At 39.9% G+C, this 16,616-nt stretch overlaps 2 protein-coding genes across 16 annotated transcripts in view; both read right to left on the bottom strand.

The window, feature by feature from the left end:
- LOC102311594 (zinc finger protein aebp2) overlaps positions 1 to 12,206 on the bottom strand; it is a 24,758-nt gene extending 12,552 nt beyond the window's left edge. Inside the window, exons 1-6 of one of the 3 annotated variants that reach the window (XM_042221971.1) lie at positions 11,531 to 12,206; positions 10,748 to 10,958; positions 9,435 to 9,542; positions 9,122 to 9,308; positions 7,646 to 7,770; positions 76 to 187 (exon numbers count right to left, since the gene is read on the bottom strand). In XM_042221971.1, coding sequence (XP_042077905.1) covers positions 116 to 187; positions 7,646 to 7,770; positions 9,122 to 9,308; positions 9,435 to 9,542; positions 10,748 to 10,958; positions 11,531 to 12,087 — 1,260 coding nt within the window. In that variant the 5' untranslated portion in view covers positions 12,088 to 12,206 and the 3' untranslated portion in view covers positions 76 to 115. The remainder of the gene's footprint in view (positions 1 to 75; positions 188 to 7,645; positions 7,771 to 9,121; positions 9,309 to 9,434; positions 9,543 to 10,747; positions 10,959 to 11,530) is intronic. The other 2 variants (XM_042221970.1, XM_005929098.2) reach the window with 2 other exon arrangements.
- Positions 12,207 to 13,563: 1,357 nt separating this feature from the next.
- LOC102312117 (pleckstrin homology domain-containing family A member 5) overlaps positions 13,564 to 16,616 on the bottom strand; it is an 84,317-nt gene continuing 81,264 nt past the window's right edge. For 10 of the 13 annotated variants that reach the window (XM_014335768.2, XM_042221965.1, XM_042221963.1 and 7 more), the window contains 5 exons: positions 16,375 to 16,536; positions 15,660 to 15,793; positions 15,136 to 15,278; positions 14,755 to 14,839; positions 13,564 to 14,496 (listed from right to left, as the gene is read on the bottom strand). In XM_014335768.2, coding sequence (XP_014191254.1) covers positions 14,439 to 14,496; positions 14,755 to 14,839; positions 15,136 to 15,278; positions 15,660 to 15,793; positions 16,375 to 16,536 — 582 coding nt within the window. In that variant the 3' untranslated portion in view covers positions 13,564 to 14,438. Of the gene's footprint in view, positions 14,497 to 14,736; positions 14,840 to 15,135; positions 15,279 to 15,659; positions 15,794 to 16,374; positions 16,537 to 16,616 lie in introns of all 13 variants that reach the window. The other 3 variants (XM_014335765.2, XM_014335770.2, XM_014335766.2) reach the window with 2 other exon arrangements.

Below are 16,616 nucleotides of genomic sequence, written 5' to 3'. Positions count from 1 at the left end.
TTAATTTCTCTATCGAGTAAAAGTTATATCGCGATACATATCGTTATCGTTCTATCGCCCAGCTCTAAGGCAAATGCTCATGCAGATCTATAATAACATGTAGGAAAAGTTTTACTCACATGTCCTCAGGTGTCCAATGCAGAAGAACCTTGACCTTGCCAGACCCCTCTTTCCTTTTGGCTAGCACCTACACAGACAATCATGGGAGGAACAAAACAAAACATTAAGCTGGCTTTAGCAAGGAAGATTCAGAACAAAGTATTTACACAGGCATATAATTTAACCCAAATGGCTGTTAACCTTTACATTTCAAGCCCCTTTTGCTGCTTTACATGAGCACAGACGTATCAGGTTTAGTCTGTATTGCAGCATTCTCTCGCATCTGTGGAGAAAAGGCTTCAAAGATGCATCTTATTTCTGGCCTCACCTCTCAAATGAATAATACGGTTACATGATTCAAACATCCTACCAAGTGATTCAGTGCTCATTTTGCTTGTTAGTGTAATCATCAGCCGGTCTTAATAATGCATGTGAGAGTTCAGTGAGATTTCTATTTTCAGGGTGATCTATGCCCCGCAACACACTGCAAGACCAAGAAACTAATTCAGACAGAAGATAAAGCGCATGAGACATTTCCATCGTCACAAAGTCACTGCTCCTGTTGCGGGTTATGTCACAACCGAAAGCTTCAACACGTTAGGCAGGAATGCGTTTAGCGGAGACCAACTCCTACAGAGGAATGTTTGCATCACAAACCTGTGTTCATTTTTGCTTTGGTTTCTGGTTTCAATACAAACCTTTTGCACAGCCACTGCAGCTACAAACTTCAAGGCTTTTCTTCTTTGAAAATACAGTTGAGACTATACAAGACTTCCTGCCTATCTAGCCCTTTTCATGCATAGCATTTCATCTTTCATGCTGTGTTGGTTTATAGTAAAACTGGTGTGGAATTCACAAATATTGTCAGTAGGGAAAAGAAAAGCAAGAAAAATAACCAGGAGAGGCAAAAATAGCCACAGATATAACCTCTTGCGTCAATTGCCCTTTTTTTGAGGGGGTCTGTTTTTAGGATTGTGAATGAGCTCACATGTGAAGAACTTCTCTTACGCACATGAATTTTTGAGATTATTTTTGTGACTCCAGGGACTAGCTCTGGCATTGATGGAAACTGGTTTGAGGACAGGAAGGAGCAGGCTCCACTGAGACAAGACACAGAGACAGAGGCAAGATTCGCTCTCCTCCTCTTACAACGGCTCCTGCATTTCACAAAACGCACGATTTTTGTGTTTTAAGTAGCTTCAATCTGTTTTATTTATCTGAGATCCCACTAACCTCAATGATAAACAGATACAGCTAATTGATGGATAATCTGACAAATTATGTATTTTCATCTTCCTCCACCTTTGTGATGTTTGGCAAACGTTTTGAGGAAAGCAAGGAGGACACAAACATGACCTGTAATAAACTGATTAACTTTAAAATAAGCAAAACAAAAAAAATGAAACAAGGACTATTTAGGCTAGGTTAGGTGAGATTAATTTTGTTGTTTCTGGACTTGTGCCTTAACATTTGTCTGCTAGACGCTTTGCAAACAGCAGCCAAGTTGGCAGATCAACCATGTTCCCTTTGTCTGCAATACAGTGTGCAGACACACAAGTCTTGACAAACACAAGGAGGGATATCAAAGCACCTAAAACAGGGTGATTGATTAATAGCTTGGGGAATTAAAAGAGTTACTTACCATCTGATCGTATCTCGATACACTGCCCGTGATAACAGGCAGTTCTAAATGGTATCACAGTGATACAGTGTGATACACTGAAATGTGACATACAGTGATATAAATCAGGAAGTCTGCAAATGTCACAGCTGCAAACAGCCGTGAGATAACTGCCAGTTTAAGTCACTTTCAAATATTCATTATTATTCACAAAGCACTGGTTTTGGAGTTTGCTAGTCTTCCCTGTACCAGCGGGGGTCCCTCCTCCCAAAAACTTGCATGAAAGGTTAAGTCCCGATCTAAAATTAACCGCAGGTGTGGCTGTGAGAGCATGTGGTTATCTGTCGCTCTGCGTTTTGTCTCTGTTGGACTGCTGACCGGTTCAGAATGTGACAGCTGGGACAGGCTCCAGCCACCCCAATGACCCCACGTAGTTAGCAGTTTCTGACAATTCAAATTAGAGGAAAAAGTCTGGAGCACCTGTTTATATATTATAGGAGAAAGTGATACAGTACATTTCCCTACCGATATTATATCTCACTTAAGCAAAAACAGACAATCAAAACAGACTTGCACCTCTTTGCTAACTGGATTCTACTTAAAATGCTCTCAGATGTGCCTCTTCCAACTTTCTAACTTAGTCCTCAGAAGATGTAAAAACTCCTTTCCAACTTTTCAGACTATTAGTCACATCTCATAAATAAGCACTGTATCTCATTTGTTCTTGCTTATCTCCCTCTTCCTTTATCTACTAGCTCTCCAGCTTCGTCAGTTCACATGGAGAGGAACAGTTTCTCAGAGACAACAGCAGGGCTTGTATACGAGAGTCAAACTCCTGTGCTAGCTGGAGTGAGCCCTACTTGAGTGTCTTAAGCCCCGCGGGTAAGACTCAGTGCACTAACCAGCTGCTTTACTGCTTTTTTATTTAAAAATGCATAGCTGCTAACTTATGCCCTCAGACACCTTGTAGCACCAGGTTAATAATCACAAGCCAAGCCTACACTTGAAAGGGCCATGAACATGTATGTAAAGAAGTGGGCTTGTGTTTAAGCAGCATGAAGTGATTTGTGAGCTGAGTGGTCTGATGATGATGGTCTGTGCTTTAAGGGACAGATCTTAATCCTCTATAAACCCAGGGGAGGACGGTAAGAGAGGGGGAAGTAAAAGAATGGGAGGGAGAGAGAGCAGGAGGACTTAGGGAGTGAACAGCAGATATTAATGTGGCTCCAAAACAAAGCAGTGAAAACTGCAGGAATCCAGCTGGGGGAGGACAGGCCTGCTAAAACTGGGTGCCTGTCTAGTGTCATGGGGTCAAGCTGTGGATGACGCAGATTGGTGCAATAACAAAAATATCCCATCATAAACATGACTGAGTTGCTCCAACAGGTCAGCAGACCCATTGGCCAAGCTCCACAGAACCCCCCACGGCTTTGCTCCATCTCCCCAGGCCTGGGAGGGTCACTGGGGCCAGGGGTCTAACTCAGCATCGCAGCCCGTCACCACAATCCTTCAGGGATTACAGAGAAAGAAAATCTATGCCCAACTGGCAAGATCTCCTTCCGATTCCATGACCCTAACCTTCACTTAACCCCTGTTCCCTGTCCTCACTCTCCAAGCCTGTTTCTCTCCATTTGTTACTCTCCCTCCCTTGACTGGTTCTTCCTCCTTCTGACTCTGTGTCCAAATAGTTACCTCTCTTAACCTCTTCCCAAGCTTTATCTTCAAATGTTCCCTCCCTGTCTTTAAATTCTTGGCTGCTGCAGCTGACCGGTTGAGGTTTATAGAGGCAATGCAAAGGAGAAAAGAGCTGAACAGGAGTCCTGTAAAAATACTCCTCAGCTGCACCCACTTTATGCATCAATTATTTACTTAAAAAAAAAAAAAAAACAGAAAAAGAAACAAACCAAAAAATCTAACAAATAATGAAGGGCTGGGTGTTGCTATAGCTGACATGCAAGCATTAAAGAGGTACAGTGAATACAAAAAGTGTAAACACCCCTGTCAGTAATCAAAAGGTACATCAAGAAAGTAGTAGTTTAGGGGTGTACACACTAATGTGCACCCAACTGGCCAGATTTGTTTGTTTTTCCTTTGAACTGTACCGCTTACATATTTGTGATTTATTGTGTGCTCATTTACCAACATCACAAAAAATTACACTGGATGAATCATTGTTGTCATCACTGAGACAACTGCAAATGTGTTGTACAAAATACCCTTTTTAATACCGAAACAAACATTTTAACAGAACCGGGCTCTGTTTTTAAACGACCCTTTTACTCCTGTGTGTTTTTCATGGTGGTTAAAACCCTTTTCAGAAAGGCTGGTTTTATTTAGAGGCCAAAGGGGAGACATTTTGTTTCCCGTTTCTGATCAGCCAGTGGTGATGCTCTACAACAACGCTTTTAAGAATTGTTATATCTTTTTGGGAAAATGTCAAATGGAAATATTTCATAGCTAGAGTGGTACAGGCAGGTAAAATAGAATAGATTTCTGCCTGGAGATAACAAGTGTAAACAGAATTACTGACACTGGCAGGAAAACTGCTGCTTTACAAATGTAAAGAGAGACTGTGCCGAGAAAGGAGTGGGACTGTGTGTGTTTCATGTACACCATGTGAACAAAAGAGGATTAGGCAGCAGATGATCCTTACTCCCCCCCTCAATCTTTTTGAAGAACACCACATCACTCAATCTGAACTGGAGTCAGAGTGCTCCCTTGTGGAAATGCATTAGAATAGCAGCTACAGTTAAGTTTTCTTAACAGAAAATCCATTTATCTAAGGAATTTTTGTCAGAAAAAAAGATTTTTCTTCCTATGAGAGCTCACATGTGGCTCCAGTTTAAGGTGAAAAGGGCACTTTACCACACATTAATAATGTATTCTGCACAAGGCTCAAAATGGGGAAAGCTGCACACATAAAACACACCAATTGTCTTTCCTGTGAAGCCCGATTTAGAGAAAAACAACATCAGGCCTTGGGCTGTTGCTACAGGTTCAATTCAAGTGCAAAGAGGGAAAAAAAATCTGCAATCCTTGGAGGATTTCAATTGATGACTCTTTCATTCTCTTGTACATATTATTTATATATATATATATATATTTATATATATATATATATATTATTATATATATACCTTTAGGTTCAAATAAAACCTATACACCATATACATAAGATTATATATATATATATATATATATATATATATATATATATATATATATATATATATATATATATATATATATATATATATATATAAATATAAATATAAATATAAATAAAAATGTGGGCTGTACAAAAAGTAACATTACAGTGCCATAAATTTACAAACGAGCAGCTTTATTGGTGTCCCTGAAGGGAAGACGAAAGATTTAGATGACGCTGAAGACAAAGTCGGCTTCAAATTTTATTGCTCATTATGATGATGAAGGTCTAAACCATCGTTGAAAATGTTATTAATTTCTTATGTGTTCTTTCGGATAAATGACTTTGGGAAAGTTCAGGTGTGTTTCCTGAAAATATTCTTTATCTTATTTGATCTTGGTGCTCTGACACACAAGCTTTCCAACCTTGTTTTCTTATTTACTGCATTATAGAGTAAAAGATTTTTTGGTTTATCAAATCATTAGAAATGGCAGCAAAAAGCTCAAATTTCTATCAAATTATGTAACCAACTCAATGCCTTCACTGTACATTGATCAGCTGTACATTTGCACTCATTCACAAAGGGCCTATTTTGAGCCAAGAGAAATCAAGTCCTGTTCCAATTATATAAGAAATAGACTTTTAACATACACAAGTAGCGAGAACCCGGAGACCAACTAGTAAGGGTGTATAACTTATAACACGTTACTGTAATCCCATTACTTTTTTCAAGTAACGAGTAAAGTAAGGGATTACTATTGCAAAAACGGTAATTAGATTACCGTTACTTTCCCGTAGGAACGCTGCGTTACTAAAACCGTGATTTTTTTTGCGAGAATGTCTCATGACAGTGACGTAAGCGAGTGCGACGTTTGTGACAACAGCTGTGTGCAGATCAACAGTGGATCATATATCAAGTGCGGGAGAGAGTATGAGCGTGCAGCGTTTAAAGCGTGGAAGTACTGACCTTACTTTGAGTTTGATTCCATAAAAAGTGACAAAAACATTAGTGTCCGTTGTGCGTGGGAAGAAAACTTCTTTTTACAGCGAAAAAAAACTTCCAAGCAAGCACCGAGTGCGCTACGACGTAATGGGAAATTCACAGAGAAACTCGTGGATTCTTCAACTGACCGCGGCACACCTGCACCAGGGTAAACCTCCGCCTACCCCACTCCTGCTTTACAGGTGAAAATAGAGCAACAGGACCGCTAGTCTTTGACTTTATTTATTTTCTGCTGTGTTTTACTTGCATCTATTTGAAAGAGTGAGTTCAAGTCTGTCCCGTATTCAGTAAGTGAAAATAAAATAAACAATAAAAGGTGAATCAAATGGACCATTACGGCAAGGCTGGGATGGTCAGTTTGGTAAAGTAAATCCGTTGGGCATCTTTCTTTGCCTTTAGACAACAATTCTGATGGCAAAAGAGCCAAACGGGACAGGCCAAAAAAAAAAAAAAAAAAAAAAAAAAAAAAAAAAAAAAAAAAAAGAGTGAGTGTAAACACAAAAAATATTTTATGTGCTGGAATGTGCAGAAAATAGGTTTAAATGTTAAACAAATTTCTTCCAGTCAGAGAATGTTGCATATAATTAAATTTTTGCTTGATGCATAAAGTTAAAAGATTAAAACTAATAAAACAAGTTTTAAAAAGAGACTTTTCCATTTGATTACATTTTGTATGATGGATTATGTAGAAAAAGTAGAATTGGGCTGAAAGATCTATCGCTTTATCACCTCTTCAGGTTGTAAATCGTGTTTTTAAAAGGTAACTAAGTAATATATACTTTTGAAAATAAGTAATCAGTAAAGTAATTACATTTTTGGGGAAGTAACTTGACCAACACTGATCTAAAGTAGCAACTTCCAAGACACAAAAAATTAACTCTGAAAGGCCAAAAACTGCAGTACCTCTAACTGCCAAATGCAAGTCAATCCCCAAAGCAAAACTATGTTCAAACGCACAGCTAAAAAACGTGAAAAAGCACATTTACTTTGTTCTCCATGTGTCGTTTCTCCCTTCACAACAACTGAGTGACTTTTATTTTATTTTTAATGTATCATCCGAGAGTTATACTGATAGGTCTGAAAATGAAGTCCGTCTCTGCTTTGACTGCCAGGCGTATGGACAAAGGCCTTAATTCTGCCAATTCAAAGCTGTGAACTGGACCTCTAAACCATCTCACATATGACCATGACAGCCACCAGGCTTTTTCATACAAATAGCTGATGAGCAAACGTCAGACATACAAATTTGCATCTGAAATCAAAAAAGCTATTCTTATTGGCTTTGTTTGCCATTACCATTTTTGTGCTGTTAGTGATTTTTAAACCATTTTTAATGGCTTTATTTTCCAAATAATGCGGCCTGCAGTGTGCCCAAAAAGTGTGTTTCAATCTGGTGAATGAATTCTGGTTAATAGTCTTAGCACTAACATTTTTAAGACATCAGGATATTTTGAGGAAATCAGTTTAACTGTAAATTAAAGAGTGTTTGAGATATGACCAGAGGGAGCCAAAATTGTTTCTGGTCTAACTTTAAAACAAACTTAATATTTTACATGTATTTCCCTTTCTGCGTGTTTGATTTAATCTCTCTACTCTTCCAGTCTTTAACAAACACAGCAAGAGGCCAATTAAAGCTGGACATGAAGAAGAGGAAAGCATAAAAAAGGAGAAAGCCTGCTCTCTCTCTGAACCGCCCCCTCCCCCGTTGTGTGTAAACCCATTAAAATGGAAAAAGACACTAGAAAAACTACAAGACATTCAGTCAAGCACATACCGTACTGTGAAAGACAACACTGTGGCCATTGCCCACACTTTCAATGTGGGTGGCGAGGTTGAGGCAGATGGCTCTGTGCCGAATGGCATCCATGGTCTGAGCATCAAAGAAGTCATGGGGTCTCGCTGGAGGGTGGGGGGTGGGGGGAGGCAGAAAACAGGAGTAAAGTCAAAGTCCCAAACATGTACACACACGTTTATATAAAACCATTTGTCCAATTTTGGGCCCCCGAATCATCTCACAGCTGAAAAATACTAATCTTTTGTAACAACAGCTCCCATACAAGTTATGACAGCTCTCAATTGAAAGCTGCATGAAACTGGAAAAATTTGCATTTCCTGCGAAAATGCAGTGTGAACACTTTACAGCACTCACACAATAGATGACTGTTTTAGTTTCTCTGAATAACTGTGACACAATTCAGTAGAAAGAAAACTCTGACCTCTTAACATCTGAAGTTGTCATCATCGTGTTTTCTAAAATACTTACACAGCGCTCTGCAGTCTTTGAAAGGAAAAACATTATTATGAAAAAAATCACCAGAAGTATACATTTAGGAGAAAGGAAATTTTCATACCTTTACTTGATTTGACAACCAAACAAGGAAAATATGGCAATTATTAACTATTACACAACTTTGGATTTTGTAACTGTATTTTTTTTCCCTCAGCTAAACCATAAACGCTTAGAAACCACTGCCACCTATGACTCACGACCAGCGAACGTATGCGTAGGTGACTATCAGCAGAAAGTGTGAACGGCAGAATATTACCTTCGACTGCATTAGAATACAGGTCAAATGTATCAGTTCAGATTTGGATTTTCTTAATCCATATTATTGCAATCTAGTTGCCATTTAAGAAAAGTATGTTTTATATATTAATAGTTGGTAATAATGGCAAGCATACACAATTTACAAATTGACTGGAATATGCAAAACTCCTGACAAAGACTCTTAAAGACTCAATATTTCTTGGTGGATGGGTGGTTTACTACTGCACAAATCACATCTGTATCCAAGGTTACAAAACTGAAAATGTTGTACATGTGTTGTTAAACTACCTCTTGTTTAGAGAATTAAGACAAACAGAGGTGTAGAAATTAAAAATAATACCTGCATAATGCATAAACAGGCCATTTAAGGCAAAACCTGCAGCGAGGTAGTGATCTGTACCCGTCCAAGCATTGAGAAACTACACTTTTACATGAAACACTTCCTACTGAAATGCAGCACTTTGCCATGTGGAAAGTGTGTCTGTCTAGCTGGCAGCAGTTCCTGTTTGTGTTGGTGTTTGTGTGTGTGGTCCAGCTCTCACTTTTCCAACAAAGACATGTGGGAGTTTAGAAGCAAAACAAGCACAGCGCGACCTCAAAAATGTGCTCAGGTTGTAATCCTTTTCGACACAGAAAGGAGAGAAAAGCACAATGAGAAGCATTTTGGAATAAGATCGGTGCGTGCGCCTGTAAGGTACGTACGTAAGGAGCACCTGCGTTTGTTCCTGAGCTTCTTCCTTTTGTTGAGTCCGGCCTTAGAAGGGGAGTCCTCCTTGAGTTTGGCCTGACCAGACATTCTCGAGGAGTTCTGCTGATTGAAGTGACTGGGTACGTGACGAGCCAGTCCACCTTGAGAAGCAAAACTGGCATTGCAGCCACCAACTACACACTGCAGCAGAGAAGCAGAAACAAGAAAAACACATGGCCCTGTCAGGATATTACCCATACTATGAAGGATAATGAGACAATGAAGAGAAGAGCGGGACATTAAGTCTTAGTTTATTTATGGTTTTACCTTGAAGGGCTTATCCCCACTGTGGGTCAGCATGTGTCTCTGGAGCCAGCTCTGACTGGTGGATGGCGTGTTATACACCTTGCAACCCTTCCACAGACACACAAAAACCTGAGGAACACAGACAGGCAAGCATGACAAAATAAAAAGAGATTACAGAGAGAAAAAATAGTTCATAACAGAGGATAAAGACTCCTGAAGAAAGGCCTTTTTAAGATCATGTGTGAAATGATCTAAACCTAACTTTCCCTGTTATCTAAAGACCAACGTCATTATAGTTAACTAAAACTAAACGAAAATTAGATGTAAGAAACATTTTAGTTCAACGAGACAAAAAATAACATCAGCCTTTTAAGGCTGGGGTTTAAAACTACACTTTCAAATTAAAACAAACACATGACTGGGAACTTGGAAAATGGCCTAAAAGTAATATGAAAACAGAGAAAATATCATTAGTATTTGTTAGTTTGATAAAAAAGGTTATTACAACTTGCCTGACGAGGGACTGATGGACCTGTTTATTGAGACTCTGGATGTCTGCAGTGTGAGTCAACTGCTTTAAAATAAGTTAGATTTTTCTATTGCAACGCCTTTGTTGGTTTTCCTAAATCTTGCCTCTGACATATGCCCTCCATACATAAAAAACAATTACAAAGACTAAAACTAACATCGAAACTAATAAAAACTAAAGATTTTCAAACAGTAAAAGCTAAACTAAAACAAGAAAATCCACTCTGGAAAGCAACTGACACTAAGCTAAACTAAAGTCAAAATGAAATAAAAGTAAAAACTAATTACAAAATATAAAACTTTCAATAACCTTTTCTCAAATTCCGCCAACAGACGGAAGATGTCAGTATGACTTGTGAAACTGCATGAACGTTACATTAATTGATTTATGGGATATAGAAAAAAAGTAATTTTGTTACAAAAGTGGCAACAAAAATTTAATTTACTTTGCTTACAAAAAAAGGATCCAGTGTTTGGTGAAAAAGCAGTTTAACATTCACTTTAATCAGATTATAGGCACATAAGGTGCTTTATGAGTGTGCAGTGGCATACTGGATGTCACTAGAAATTAGTAAGAAAATGAATTATGCAGTTCACTTTAACAAAAGGATTCAGATGACCTTTATTTTAGATTTGCCAGGGTGTTGAAGCGATGAAGTGAAAATGGCCAACTATAAATTTTAATTAAAGTCGTCCAATTACAGAAAATTGCTCTACTGTGATTTGGCTCTCTTCGCAGTCAGTGTTGAGCTAGAGCAAAAAGGGGCACTAGTGTACTAGGCTACAAAACTTTTCAGTCTACTGACCCCTCCTCTCTGCCCATCCACATGAATCCCCCTGATGTGCTCTGCCAGATCAGGACTAGAGTTGAAGCACTCTGGACAGAGGTCCCAGCAACACTGGTAAGCCATCGACTTGTTTCCAGAGCGGCTGGCACTACCCTGTCCATTCATCATGGCAGGGGTGGAGCGCCCGCTGGATACTAGGCTCTCCATCTCCATCAAGGTACTGCTGATACTGAGCAAGAGGAGAGGGCAAGGAGAAATTCAGTGTCACAGTTATAAAACAAAGATGGCTTTGCACAGCCATAAAGAACAGGTGCTGATATTACATACTTGCTATGCTTGAAAGCCTTCGGGCTGAAAGGGATTTTCCATGCATGCCACAAACACTCATGCCAAATCAACTTTATGAGTGCGGTACACATAGCTTCTTAGCATAGTATTACAAATTTGCTGTGCTTCCATCAAAGGGCTCACAGTCAGCAGTGTTCTCGCAAAACAAATAAGGTTTAAAATTTCAAGTGGCTACAATTTGATTAGTTCAGCATTAACAACCTTTTATTAGATACATCCCCACACTTCACACTGGTCTGAAAAGCCACTGAAAAGTTGTTTTTCCCATCCAGCTGCTGGAGGTTAAAGGCCCTCTGTGCTTACCTTTAAATGTGAGATTTAAACTTTAACACTAAAAACAGACAACTTTAAAAAAAACAAAGACTGGATTGCCATCCTGCACTCGTTCAGTCACTACTTGGGTGGGTGGGTACCACAACAGCACCTACTACCAGAGTTATTCCGCAGACCAACCTGTCCTCTGAGTCCATACGGCTCAAGGGTTCACCATCCGAGGATGATATCTCCACACTCGCCCGCCTCTTGTCACCCATCTCCCCACCACCAGCGCTGGCTTTATCTCCATCTTCGCTGACAGTTTTGCTTTTCTCGCTGTCTGTCCCCGAACTCCGGCTATCCTCTCCCGTCTCCTCCTTAGCATCTTTTATCGCGCTATCGCCGGTAGGTTCGCTGTGACCGTCTCCCGGGCTCTGCTGTGATTCCGTTACTGGCTCTGGCTCTCCGGGAGCGTTTGTCACCTCCTTGTCGCCCAAAGAAACACCGTCGTCTGACACCACCTCGCTCGCGGCCTTGTCTGAATCTGCAGCGGGCTTCTCCTCGCCAACCTCCGCCTCCACCGCTTCCATTTTCGGCTCTAGGCTACCGTCTGGCTGTTCCGTTTCCGGTTCGGTAGGGCCATTTTCCTTCTCCTCGCCATTGCCGTTGTTTGTGGCCGCCGTCGGTACGTCTTTCTCGTCGCTTAGCGCGGGTGCTTCTTCTGAAGCCGCAGAAGCCATTTCGGCGGCGGACATAGCCGGGAATACTTTCGGTATTAAAATTTACTCATGCCACCGTCAAAAGCTTCTCTGCAGAAGGAGGGCTGGCTAAATTCAGTCCGCTCCCTGATTGGACGGAGACGGCACGAGGTGGCGAAACTATGACGTAGTATTTAAAGTTTCCTCATGTTTCCGAAAGCACATGGTTTTCCTTTTTAATAAAAACTGGAGTATTAGTATTAAAGCTTATAAGTAGCTTTGAAATATTAAGTTTAATGAATGAATAAATAAATAAATGTACTCATAGTTGGATAGCTAGTTTTCGCGCTAGAAATGATTTTATAACCGATTCATGAGAATACCTTTGGGGTTTCCAGGTCTTCCTCAAATATATCGATTTAACAGTTTGTCAGCATAACGTTACATCTTTTTAGACATGGTGTAGATAATAGCTTTTAGACCAGGGATGTCAAACTCATTTTACATCATCGGGCACATACAGCACATGCACTTTGATCTTAAGTGGGCTGCACCAGTGAGACTCCCGCTTCTATCAGTGTGAAGACGTTTAACTGCACATTGAATCCTTGAGGTAGCCTAATATAATATATATTAAATATATATATTTTTGCATCTGAGTTCTTATTAGCCAGGCATTCACATGTAAACGGCGTTGATTTACAACATTTCCATCATGCACCAAAGAGCTTTCATTTTTTTTTTGCTAGAATGCCAAACAGGAAGGTAAGCACGGGCATTTCTACAACATGGCCACCCAAAAGTGGCCTATTAATAATTTATGAATTCTATGATTAATGTTAGAAACCTGTTGTGAATGCAAAAATATGGTCCATGTTGCTACAGCTAGATGACCACCAGAGGGAGCCACAGCCCCTCATTTAAACTGTCATTCATGCTTGTTAAATCAAATGAAATCATGTCATATTTGATTGTTTATGATTACTATTTGAACCAGAGGCATGCAATTTTGCATGAGGGACTCAACAATTCAAAAAAATCCTATAAGTGAATTCATAGTAAAAGTGTAACCGTCATGGGGGAAACGCTTTTTAAATCTATATTTTGGAGTCAATTTAACACTTTCCATGCATGCGATTTTTATGTTTTGGGGTCTATTTAAGCTGGAGTTCATTTAAATAAGTAAAATTCTTTCGGTCAACAGTTGATGAGAATGTAATCTTTGATTATGTTGCAGGCTTGAGTCAAACTCCCTTTTGGTCAGCATCTCTACTGCATGTAGCTACAGGGGAGATAAAGAGCATAACACAACCACTCATTAGGAACAGAAACATTTATTTAACATGATATAAAACAGATGGGATATGAACATTTGCAAATTAAATCTAGTATGTAACTGTATGTTGAACATATCCTCCCATCCAGATATACCATGTACATTATATACACAGTAAATCTCTGATAATTACACTTTGTACACACAAAAAATTATCTCAGATTCAGAAAGGGGTTATTTCTATTGCTTTTTACACATCCTTATCCTGTTTTCTTTTAGTTCCAGGGCTCCAAACCAACACGTCATAAATGTTCTCGATTTTTTGTCATAAAATATAATCAAGATCTCTTTTTCCATCTCTCAGTTTAAATATATCTCTCAGCAATTAAAAAAAAGGACAGTATAGATTGACTCAAGTCAGAACATTCACATATGCATTGGCAACAAAGTGCCAGGGACTTCAAATCCCATCTTTAAATAATTAGAACTCAGAAGTATGAGAAATTACAAATACTCTTAGTCTGCAGCAATAAAATGGTTCCTCCTTATATAATAATGGAGGGATCTATATCTTTTATCTACTCATCTTTAGCATAGACACATGTTCTTTACAATAAATGGATAAATATGCCTGGTTAGTTGATGTCGAATGTGTGGGGGGAAAAAATTAAGTGAATTATTAAAGGCTTAATTAAATGCAGAGAAAATGTGAAACTTGCTTCTGAAACTTTTTCGAACAGTTGATGAAACATGAATGAAAATGTATAACAGACCAACATACTCTGCCACAGGCTATCAGGCTCAGAACAGAGTTCAGTCTATTAGCCTCCTGTATATACAGATAGACTTTGGCCCAGATTCGAACACAAAAACCTAATAAAACCATATAAATAATAAAAATGATTATAAAAGCCTTGTAAAAACTGAAACTGCAGCAGTAAAACGGTATGAATCCATGTGCTGTCTTGCCAGGTTGAGGAGAGTGTTGCCCCCCGAAGAGGGAGGAGCTTAAGACGTCACAGTGAGCAATACAGAAGTCAGAGGTTGAGACCCATGAGTATGAAGTAGGCAGTTTCACTCTGTAGCCAAAGGCCTTGTGCTGAACTCTTTAGGAAAGTCCTCAGGAGCCGCTTCAGGCCTCCCCAGCTGCTTCCTTCATGTGTAGGTTTTCACTGAGGCCAGAGCCTGGGCTGAAGCAGAACAAAAGGACAGAAGTGAAATTATAGTGAGATTCCCTCATAGTTCTGCTGTACAACCGTGTATTAGTGATATCGCAACACATAGAGAACAAACTCCCCGCATTGTTACGTGAAATGAACCCAACTAATTATCCTGAAATGCTTTTTTAAAACCCCAGAAATCAAATTTAACAATCAAAACACTTCAGCATTATGAGTATGAGTGAAAAAAGGGTGGATGGAGGCCCTTACTGATGCTACTACACACACATGAAGTGAGAACCGTCAGTGAGCTGGGGGGGTGTGGTGGTGGGAGACTGCGGATGGGGTGGGGAAGAGGACGACAGGCTTTTCACTGCAACGAAACGACAACATGGTGAGCACAGGCGCACGCATGAAATGACAAAACAACAAATTAGAACAGTTGATAATGAGTGAATGGCTAAATAAAACAGAAATAATCACTAAAGTGAGTGAAATTACTGAAAAAAGCTACTGAGTAAGTAGTAAGTAAATTACCTAACACATACACAATGAAAGCAGCTACAGTTTGTTTCTAAGAACAGGCTCCCACCAGCTTTTGTTTTTTTGCATGCGTTTTCTTTGATCCAACCACCCCACCTCCACCCTCTCGTCTCTCTAGAGACGTACCTGCTACCAGCTTGCTGCGTTTGGAGGCCTCGGCTGCCAGCTCATAGGAGATATTAATCATCTTCTCCTTTTCCTGTACAGTAACCTCCTCTTCAGTCTCCTCCTCAGGGCTCAGAGCCAGACTAGGCAGCACATTCTGCATGCTAGGAGCAAACACAAAACAGCAAGGTTTTCTCTACAGCATGCGACGGACAACTTCTAATTACCAACAAACAGGCCAGTTTTTAAAAATCAATATGAGGGCACTGACATTTAGAATAAAATGCCACAGTGGCTCAGAGATGAGCAAATAGACCTTTTCTGCACATTTGAGGCATGGATCTGCATGCTAAGCGCATGAGACATCTATGCTATGACCCTAAACTTACCTTTTAGTTTTAGAAGGAATTTCATGCACGACATCTGCTCACCTGCAAAGCTGGCTCTTTCACCGTAGTATCCTTATCTAATATTCAAGGCTTGAGCAGACCTGTCCATGCTAATAACCGATTACTGATTTAGATGGATCATGACAGTGTGCTTACCTGTTTTTGGCTATGAGGGCTTTGATGCGGTCGACTTTTCTCTGCTTATCAGCCTCCTGCTCAGGACTCAGAGCCTCCTCAGGGTCCGATTCAATGTAACGCTCAGGAATGAGCACTTTGTCAGGCACAGAAAGCTGTGGAACAGCCACCAGACAAGAAACACTTATTTAGCACATTTGGTACAAATGAATGGTTTTCTAAACTGACACAGAAAATTCCACTTCTGTGCAAACAACATTATTACCCTGATCGGCATCTATTGTGCAGGAAGACTATTTCACATTTTGGGTGTTTAGAAGTAAATGGAGTGTCACTGTCAATTACTCCGAGGCATTCTGTACTACGCAGAGATCAACTGTAAGAAGTTCACCGATGTAATCTAAAGCAAGGCCGTGAACTCTTCTCAAGGCAGCAAGTCATGCAAATCATGTTGGTAGCTTATGAGCATCCCATGAAAAGATTTTGGCGCAGAGGCCTTTGTGTAATGTTCAGTTAGCCTGAACAACGCTTATACAGTTATAAGTTGTTAACTTCTCCATTCCAGTTGAAACTTTTTTTTCCTGCAGTATTAACAATAGAATTGATAATACATGATGTTCTGTTGGTAAACGGCACCTTCATAATAATTTGCCCATGACAGTATTAGCCCTCTGAGTAATGGCTTGTAAAAAAACCAGCAGGCTGATGGGAACGACGGCTAACTGCTGTGCCGTACCTCTCGGTCGACATTAAAGTGATCAGCCTGGGAGGATTCTTTGAGACGAGCTATCTCCTCAGCGGGCGTCTCCTGCTCCCCCACCACCTCCTGCTGCCTGAGAGAGGCCTCCAGCTCCTGAATGTCACTGCTTATCACCTCATCTCTGCGTCTCACTTGAAACTAAAAGAAATAAATTATGAAACATAAAAGAAGCAGAGACATTATATCATATGAACATCTTCTGACTTCAGAGCTACCCT

This window comes from Haplochromis burtoni, unplaced genomic scaffold, assembly GCF_018398535.1.
Source record: "Haplochromis burtoni strain Fernald_Lab_line unplaced genomic scaffold, NCSU_Asbu1 Contig_77, whole genome shotgun sequence".
Lineage (NCBI taxonomy): Eukaryota > Metazoa > Chordata > Actinopteri > Cichliformes > Cichlidae > Haplochromis > Haplochromis burtoni.
This window is presented reverse-complemented; position numbering and strand designations above follow the sequence as displayed.